Below are 9889 nucleotides of genomic sequence, written 5' to 3' on the forward strand. Positions count from 1 at the left end.
AGCAGTTAATATTAAAAACTATTTTTAAAAATATGAACAGTTTTGATTCAGTCTACTCTGTAAACTTATCTTTTGTAGAAGGCTGAAGTGCCTCCTTGTTTGCATGTAAATTCACACATACATACCCAGCCACCCCTTTGGATATTGCACATTTAGGGCATCTTTACACACATTCTCGGGATGAGGTAGGGGCACTTTAATTAGAGCAGCTCCAAGAGCCATTCTAATTAAAGTGCCCAGAGTGTTATATGAATCAGTGTACACAAGCTGAAAAATGGCGGCAGGGGTGGAGGAGGGCACTTCAAGTAAAGCTTGTTGAATGAGCTTTTGTTAAAGAACCCCTATCACCATTTTTCAGTGTGGGGACACTAACAAATAAGACACAGATTGAGTCTTCTCCGATGCACTGCAATTACAGCATGGATCTAGGCATTAGGGCTGTGCAAAGCTTTGGGTGCTGATTCGATTCAGAGGAGATTTGGCTCGATTTGGTGGCTGAATCTCTGAATCCAAACTGAATCAGGAGACCAATTAAAAGGTCTGAATTGATTCGAAGCTCTCTGAATTGACTTGGAAATGATTTGGAAAGCTTCGGCAATTCGGGCCGTCCCTGCTTGCTGAAGCAGGGAGCTAGACCCTGACTCCATGCTGGTAAGTAGGGGCTGGAAGATGGGGGAGGGGACCATGGGGGGACCCCTGCCAGGCCTCATCCCCTCCCTGCTCCCCCAGCACCCCATAGCACTCTCTGACCCCCACCTGCTCCCCCCCCCATGGCTGCCCTGCCCAGCCCCAGCTCCTGGCTCTTTAAAAAAAAGCCCCAACTCACCAGCTGCTGCCAGATGGGGGGGCAATCCCCACTGCCCCCACTGCCGTACATTGCATGAGCCCCCTCTCCCAGCACCCCGCCGCATGGCTGCCCTGCCTCTCCTAGCTCCCGGCTCTTTAAGGAAAAAAAAAAAGCCCCGCACTCACTGACTGCTGCAGCAGCTGTTGGGGCTTCTGGGGTCTCGTGGAAGAGCCCCCCCATGCAGTGCGGGGCAATGGGAATCGCCCCCTGCCTGGCAGGACCTAGTGAGTCAGGGCTTTTTGTTTCTTCAAAGAGCTGGGTGCTGGGTCAGGCAGGGCAGACATCCACGGGGCTGGGAGAGTGGGCAGGGAATGAGGCCAATTCAGAGATTCAGCCAATTCAGTGGCGGGCAAATCTTCAAATCAGATTCAGGCAAATCATTCTGGGACAGTGATTTGAATCACCGAATCAAATCACTGTGCCCAAAATTGGCTGAATCCAAAACTGAAGTGAATACTAGCCACTTTGCACAGGCCTAATAGGCACCCAGTAATTGGTATAAATGCTGGACAGCTGCTGTGTGTGTACAGACACAATGTATTCTGCAGTCATCACAGGCTCAACCAATGGTTCATTGCAATGATCTTTGGATTACCTAAGCCAAGACCAGAGGGGTTTAGCGTGTCCTTGGCGAAAGATGGAGTCAGTTTCCGGATTTGGGAGTGAGGAACTCAGTTTATCAGATCACACCCCCAGCAGGGGGTTGGACTAAATCAGCATTTCTCAACTTGTGGGTCACAACAATATATGAACAGGTTGTAAACAAACTTTAAAAATAGATCAATACATTTTTAAAATGGATTCTCCTTTAAAGGAGAAAAACATGGGAAAGCATGGGTTTTTCTAGCCTGCAAGGGGCTGCTTAGGGGCCCCCTGCCCCACACACTTGGGGGGCTGGGGCCTGAGGGCAGGGGGCAGAGGATTGGGGGTGAGAGGTACTGGGTCAAGACTGGCCATGGTTGTTTACAAATGGTTCCTGGTAGAAAAAAGGTTGAGAACCACTGGACTAGATGACCTCTGTAGGACCCTTCCAGCCTTACTTCTTTATGAGTCTATAACATCTTTGATTCAGTCTGGTTCCCTCTATACATATGCTGAACATATAGTAAAGCGTCTCTACTGCTCTTTTGTTCTAAATGCTGTTGTGACAATATTATTAACTTTCTCTTTTCTCTCTCTCTCTCTCTCTCTCTCTCTTCTTTAATAGATGGCAGGAGATACGCTTCTGATGATGAACACCAATATTACAAGCTTGACCTAGAGGACTTGAATGCAATTTTAAAAAGTAATTTTTTAAAATACGTTTTTGACAAATACCTCTGTTAGATGCATTTATAGATAAACTTTTAAAACATTAGGGTGCAAATGTCCAGGAGGTATAAATTGTCGTCGCTCAATTAGACAATTTGTAGCAGTTAAGGATCCATCCCTTGCTTTGCAAACTCAGTATAAATCTGATTACACCAAAGAATACACCAAAGGCAATGTTTTCCAAAATTCCCGGTTAGCCACTCCCTGCTCCAAGTGAAGCACTGAAATCCACAGGAGTGATTCAAGGCTATGCACAATATATTGGCAAATCCTGCACCACATCTACACAAGGGATTCAATTAGCTCTTAAATCAGTTATATGTGGTGCTCTGCCATGGGTAATGTGCCTAATAATAATGGAGGTGGAACTTCTGATTGATCAACACATGGTGAATAATGGCATTATTGCACATTGACACTGGTGTCGACACTCTTCCTAAGGAATGAATGTGTAGGGATATACCGGGTGTAGGGGGTACAAGCAGTAATGAGTAAAGGTAAAGGGGTACACAGCCCAAAAAGTTTGAAAAACACTGTCTTATATGAAAGCAAAATTTAAAAGAAAGTTTTTAAGTTTGGATTTGCAAAAAGGCAGGCAGCAATCTGGGACACATCCTGAAGTCCTCAGAGCTAGGATAGGAGAAAGAAAAGAGAGAAGGGAAGGGAGGAATCATGGCACTCAGAGAGGAAGATTTCTCTGAACTGGAGTGGTAGCAGTCTCATTCACGGACACTGGTGGAGGAGCATGCAGGTTGATTTGTACACATCCGTAAAGCAGGTAGAAAGGTGAAGTTCAGAGCTGAGGGTGATATTCAATTTACCAATAGAGGCAGTCAGCTAGAAACATTTATGCTTAGGTGGTGACATGAGAATCACTCCTGTGGACCATGCCACTATATACAGGCAGGAAGTAGGATTGCAATGCTGTGCCACACCATGGTGATGTGATACCATTGTGCTTAAATATATGCCATTCCCGTAAATACGTCCTATTTTGGACACAGGCTTGCAACAACAGCACAGGGATTATTTTGGTTTCCAGACAAATATGATTTTTGTAGTAGCTCTAAGGGAGTGGCCTGGAGATTTCAATATCACATAATTATTCTTTGATTGCTGCATGAAGCCACAAAAGTGGCAACAACACGGGTGTCTTCTCTTCTCCCTGTTTAGTTTGCTTTCCCCCACTTCCTGGCAGGGAACCTACCTCTGCCTAACCTCTGGTTAGTGGTGTGTGTCCATTATAGCAAGTGCTTCATGTCAAGATGTCCAACAGACTGGGTCTGCAATTTAGGGAAATTTTCCTATTCAAGCAGAATGCTCAGGCACTGTACCTATCATGAAACACATGCTTATGTGTATGTATGTGCTTAAGTACCTTCCTGAATTGGAAAGAAAGTACCAAATCAGCAGTGAATTACAACCCTTGAAGCAGGCTGGGTGAACTACAGGGCAATGTGGTCTTTTAGTGACAGTGACAATGGTGATACTTGTTGCAGAGCATGGCAATAGTAAAAAAGTTCTTAGCTCAGTTCATCCAGTTGCTCTCATGGCCCTAAGAACTGGGGACCAGTATGCTTTTCTTTATGGTTTTATTATCTCAGTGGACTGCATATTGCTATGAAGTAAATAAAATATTGGGGAAGAGCTTGTCTGGCATTGGCCCCAGTCCTCCCACCAAACCTAGGCTGATCTGCAATGGAAAGACACAATGAATGAACTAGAAGCGCAAGGAAAGGATCCATGAGAGATGTTCAGCCCTACTTTTTGGTTTGGATCAATGTTCATTTTCAAGGCTGCATTGACAAGGAAGGCAATAAAGCAGCAGCCCAGACTTGGCAGGATGGATCTTCACACCTCAGGTGTATGGGTCCGATATGACATGTGTGATTACTTTTATTGCTTTAGGGCAAGATCCCTCCAGAGATGGACTTTAGAGCCCTCCAACTTAGGCCTGAAAATGTGTCTATGCTTAGGAAAGTGATTTAAAGTAACAGAGTCAGGGATATGGACTCCCTGTACAGCCAATTGGGAGAGAGAGGTGCCTCTGAACAGAAAGTCCAGATGCTGGATGTGGAGTCCCATAAAGCTGAGCATTAAGAAGCACTAATCACAGGGAATATCTGAACACCCACCCCTCTGTGGAGCTTTGATGCAAGGGTATGCATTAGGTACTTCTGTTCCTTAGGGTCTAGAGTGCCATGTGCCCTTCTCAGAACAGGCTCCATCACAGACGATGGTGGCAGTGGTGAAAATAGCTTAGGAGAATGGATAGGGACCCTAAATAACCCCTCCTAGCTGAGTACCTTGAACCACTGGCCACAGAATCAGGAACCCTCTTGCATGCTCTTTTCTGTCCCCATCACTCTTGCACAATAGCCAAACTTCAACAGGTGGGATGGAGGGTGCCAGAGCACACTATAGCATGGTGGTTAGAGACAAGCATGTGAAAGATGTTGGTTTGAATCTCCTTTGGCTGATGACCTAGGGCATGTGAAGACAAAACGGGGGCCCTAAATTGAAGCAGTGGGTTTTTAAAAACACTGCTTCATTTAGGGCCCTTTAAACCCTGGTGTCATGCACACACCCACTTACCTGTCTCTCCAGCGGCACAGAGGGGAGGGCAAGCTGTTGGCAGGCGGAGCAGTCTCTGGGTTGTGGAGGGGGCTGGTGTTCCCCTCCGCAGCAGTATTACGCCGCCAAATTTGCTACAGCTGCTGGAATTACTACACAATACACCGCCAACATGTGCAAACACGAACACCATTAAAGTGGTGTGAAAGCATTTAACCCACCTTAAAGTGTTGTGCATGCATGCCCCTCATTTCATCTACGCACGGCCCTAGAATTCAGGTCTCTCACTGCTGGACTATTTCCCTAACCATTAGACCACTGTGAAAAAGGTGGGTAGTAGTGGCACTGCCATTACTGTGTGACTACTCTAAGAAAAGCATGTAGTGCTCTGGGTGCAACTGAATGGAAGTGCCTAACCTGCAGCTCTGAGTCAGACACCTGAGCCCTGGAGAGCAGCAGGAGTTCAGACACAGCCCTGTGCGTAGTGCTTCCTATTGGCTCCCTACTCTATAGGCTCTCTGAAACTGTAGCATAATGATGGGTGGGCGAATGGGGCATGAGACCTGAATACTGCCAAAGGGAAGGTGCTAGAATACAGCTAAGTTGGCACCTCACCCTCCCATTTCCTCTTCCCCACACTGCGCTTTCCCCGCAGTGGCCCTGGCTCTGGCAGTGGGGAGGGCAGGGCAGCGGTGGCAGTTGCACACATTACAGGAACAATGGTCATCGGTTTGCTGCTTCTGGGAAGCCAACAGTTCATTTTTTGCTGCCAAAAATGGTACTTATATGGCTGTTCAATGCATGATGGCAGTAAAAAAAGGCAGTGGCATCTTCAGCAGCAGGAAACCTCTGGTTGCTGCTCCTGCCCAGGGCGCAGTAGTGGCAAGTTATGCCTTTGCCCTGACTCACTGTCTGACAGTAGTAGCTCCTCATTGTCTAAATAGGCAGGCAGGGTCTTCACTCATTTCTTTGAATTACTCTTGCAAGGCCCAAGTTAGAGGTGTCTAAAGTGTCCCTTAGATCTCATTCTTTAATGTCAGTGGAAGTGGGAACACAGCAGAGTGGCTAACCAGCATGAACACTGTATGCATTTTTCTATTCCCTGTTCAAGCACAGCGAGTATCTCCTTTTCCCCCTTTAATTTAGGTTATAAGAGTTCAACGCCAGTGAAATTTCTGAACATCAGAAGAAAATTAACAGCTCAAAATATGGATATTAATGGCTCGGAATAGAACACAGATTTTCTTTACCTGCTTCAAACTTGTCATCATGCTGCAAAAACAAATATGTTATCTTAATCCAGTTACTGTAAAGGTCACAGTGAAAAGTCCCATTAAAGGCTGATAAATGAAGTCAGTTCGTCTTAGTAAGAATTTTTCATTTAAAATGATTATTCTGTTAGTGACAGAAGCTAATGGGTTAATAACAGGATATTTCCCCCCCCCCCTTTTTTTTTTTTTTAAGAAACAACAGACAATGTGCAATAGGAACAGCAAAACTTACAACTCACAGGCCTCTGGAAAACAGCAACTTTCAAAAATCAGCCTCTCTGCTCTTTCTACAGATACATTTCCCAAAACCTAGCATGTGTGACTCTGGGGATAGAAATAGACATTGTCAAATTAAGTGGATCAGCAGTGTTAGGATGTGTCCTAGCACAGCTGATCTGCTTCATTGGGCGAAATACACATTGCCTGTTGGCCTGCCTGTTGATGCTGCAGGACAACAGGTGAAGTGTTCTCCCAGGGCTCGAGTGGCCCAGTCCTGTGCACCCTGGGAATTTCTGCACAGGATTGGGCCCCTCAAGCCCCTGGAGCATCTACCTGCAGTGGCTGGAGATTGCAGGTAGCTCCATGCTGTCTGGGTTCTCTTACCATGAAGCAAATAGATGCCATTGCCTGCCACTAAACAGTCACACAAAATGATACTATCTTTGTTGTGAGCATAATTTTTGAGCATTTGTGGCATAACAAGGGGCATGAATGTCTGCTTGGCCTTTGTGCCACCACAAAAAAAAATTATGGAGTCACAAAGACAACAAAAGGCAACATCTGTTTCCACCTTGTGTTCACCAAATCTACTCTAGTCATGTAAAACAGCTTTTCTTGAGTTTGGCATGCTCATCAAAATCACAATAATCAGCCAGGTATTTAAAGAGAATGAAATGTCCTACTGGAGTGGCAACCTTTGAGATTCCTCTTTGTCCAACACAGAGAACACCTTCCACTGTATATAGACACAATATGGCATTGACAAATGACTAAACAAAATGGCCATGCATTTGCCTTTGATCCAAATTTTTTTCAGAGACTTTTGATTATGAATAGTTCCCGATTTTTTTAATATCAGTAAAGTTATTAGTTTATTTTCTTTACCAGCTTCTACATATCAGCGGCTTCTTACAGTCTGTTGAGGAATCTGAAGAACACATAAATGGGATGTTGAAATTGCCAGTTTCACAAATGTTGTGCTAACATATATTTGAGTCTCTCATAAGACTTATGGAAAATAACAGCACCCTTCAAGTGAGCGCTTTGGATCCTGCTGGTACAAATGGCAAGTGTGTTAATTACTTGCTGAAATTTTGCATCAGATGCTCACTAATCACATTGACAGAGGACATCTGTTCTGCTTTCCTTAGTGTTTAAACAGCTAAGTCTTTTACAATACTCCTGTATAATACTTGCAATATGCCTGTTGACATTGCATTCTAACATAACAACCATTCCATGTCATTAACTCATTTTAACTGCTTCCAGGGAATCTTATCGTGCATGAGACCAGCTAGTCTTTTTCACTTCAGTAAAAACTGACATAACCTGCACAACAATCTCAGCACAAGCTTGGGTCTGCTGGCAGCCACCTTAGATTACTGTCTAAACTTCTGGATTCTTACCTGAACTAACTCATTTTTTACCAGTTTTCAATGTGCTCTTACCTTTGTTTTGCTTAAGGTGATATAGTACTCATATTTTAACTTGTACTCCCCTCTCAGGATTAGAATAGAGATATTTGTCCAGGACCTGAATAGCTGGGTGTTATGACAAGGCTGATTATTGTAAACAGTAGGGCTGTGTGAGGCTTCAGACAGAGCTTCGGATGCTTTGGGGTCCAAAGCAGCACATCTGGGTCAAAGCACTGTCTCGTTTGGCTTCCCGAAGCGGTTCAGAGCTTCTGGAGAGCTTTGGAGCCACCTCGGAGATCTTGCCATAGGGTATAATGGGGAAACAATAAAATATCTATAACTTTGTTGTTTTTTTGCCCGATTTGGATAAAATTTTCAGGGGTGGTAGACTCTGCAGAGAGCATGAAGCCTGCCAAGTTTCAAGAAGATCAGCGCAGGGTTTGAGGGTAACTGCACCCCAAATTTGTGAAAGCAAAACACATGTCACGTTTAGGTGTTACAACACAGAGGGGTGAAAACTGCAGGGGTGGTAGCCTATTCTGAGGCCACAAATTCTGCCAAGTTTCAAGAAAATCGGTGCAGGGGTTTGGGGGAACTGCACCCCAAAGACTTGAAAGCAAAACTCATGTCATGTCTATGTGTTACAGCACAGGGGGGTCAAAACTGTAGGGGTGGTAGCTCTTGTTGAGGCCACAAAGCCTGCCACGTTTCAAGAACATCAGCATAGGGGCTTGGGGGGAACTGCCCCTCAAGCTGTGGACAAGCAAAATTGTGCCATGGGTGACACTGCATGTGTTAAGGCGCAGCGGGGTGACAGCTGCAGGGATGGTGGCCCCTGCTGCAGCCAAGATGCCTGCCATCTGTCGAGGATATTGGTGCAGGGGGATTCTGGAGCCTTCCACCCCTAGCTGCTGACAGGCAAAACTTGTGCCATGGGTGCTTGTGGGACTGACTCTGCTTGTCTTGGTGCATGGGAGACACTACTGCAGGCCTGGCTGCTAAGCTACTGTGTTACCAGTTACCTGTCAATCGTGATTCACTCAGGGACCAGCTCAATATATAGGACCTAGTTAATGTAGCCAGTTAATTGCCATCAATTAGCACCTACAAAACCAGGCTAAGGAGAGGACAGAATCAATACAATCAACTGCCCCAAGACAGACACAGTCAGTCCCACAAGCACAAGTTACGTCCATCAGCAGCTGGGGTGCAGGGCCCAGAACCCCCCTGCACCAATCTCCTTGACAGCTGGCAGGCGTTGTGGCCGCAGCAGGGGCCACCATCCCTGCAGATGCCTTAACACACCCAGTGTCACCCATGTCATGAGTTTTGCTTGTCTGTAGCTTGAGATGCAGTTCCCCCCAAACCCTTACACCGATCTTCTTGAAACTGGGCAGGCTTTGTGGCCTCAGCAAGAGCTATCAGCCCTGCAGTTCTGACCCCTCTGTGATGTAATACTTGGACATGACAGGAGTTTGGCTTTCAAGAATTTGGGGTACAGTGCCCCCCAAACCCCTGCACTGATCTTTTTGAAACTTTGCAGGTTTCATGCTCCCAGAAGAGGCTACCATCCCTGAAAGTTTCATCCAAATTGGACAAAAAACAACAAAGTAATAGCTATTTCATTGATTCCCCTATTATACCTTATGGCCGGATCTCCGAGGCAGCTCCAAAGCCTCGGAGCCACTTCAGCTGGATCAAGGCGGAAACCCAGTTCAGAGTTCTGGATTGGATCACTGCCATCCGAAGTGGCCAGATCCGAAGCTGAATCGGATTGCTGCCGACTCACTCAGGCCTAGTAAACAGCATTATTAAGAACATTAAAACAATTAAAATGAACAGAAAAAGGGAATATTTCAATTTGAGAAGTACAGTTGAGAAAGGGGAAGATTTTGCCAGCACTCAGTCAGTTGGTTCTGAGGACTCCTGAATGATTGCCATTGTCCCCAGCATGTGCAAAGAGTATGTGTATTGCAGAGTGAGACTACTCAGGAGAGAGATCAAAGTCAGTAACACTATACATCTGCAATACTGAGAAGAGATTATGGTTAGGAGTCTATTTAATTCACAGTGAGACAAAGCAATTTTTCAGCTTGGTTGCGGCACAAAGAGCTGATTTTGTGGGCATTTCCTGGTGGTCCTGCTCCTTGCTGCTGATTAGTGGAGAGGCAAAAGTATTATGTATGTATATTACCATATTACTATACATATAAGTATTACATTTAAATATAAATTTAAATATAATATAAATT

At 45.3% G+C, this 9889-nt stretch overlaps 1 protein-coding gene across 1 annotated transcript in view; it reads left to right on the forward strand.

Annotated features, from left to right (window-relative positions):
* Positions 1 to 6080, forward strand: part of LOC109299241 (spexin-like) — a 10666-nt gene extending 4586 nt beyond the window's left edge. The window contains exons 5-6 of the mRNA XM_019519842.1: positions 2055 to 2132; positions 5879 to 6080. Coding sequence (XP_019375387.1) covers positions 2055 to 2132; positions 5879 to 5964 — 164 coding nt within the window. The 3' untranslated portion in view covers positions 5965 to 6080. The remainder of the gene's footprint in view (positions 1 to 2054; positions 2133 to 5878) is intronic.
* Positions 6081 to 9889: the final 3809 nt, after the last annotated feature.

This window comes from Gavialis gangeticus, unplaced genomic scaffold, assembly GCF_001723915.1.
Source record: "Gavialis gangeticus isolate Ggan-Ray unplaced genomic scaffold, GavGan_comp1, whole genome shotgun sequence".
In the NCBI taxonomy this organism is placed as follows: domain Eukaryota; kingdom Metazoa; phylum Chordata; order Crocodylia; family Gavialidae; genus Gavialis; species Gavialis gangeticus.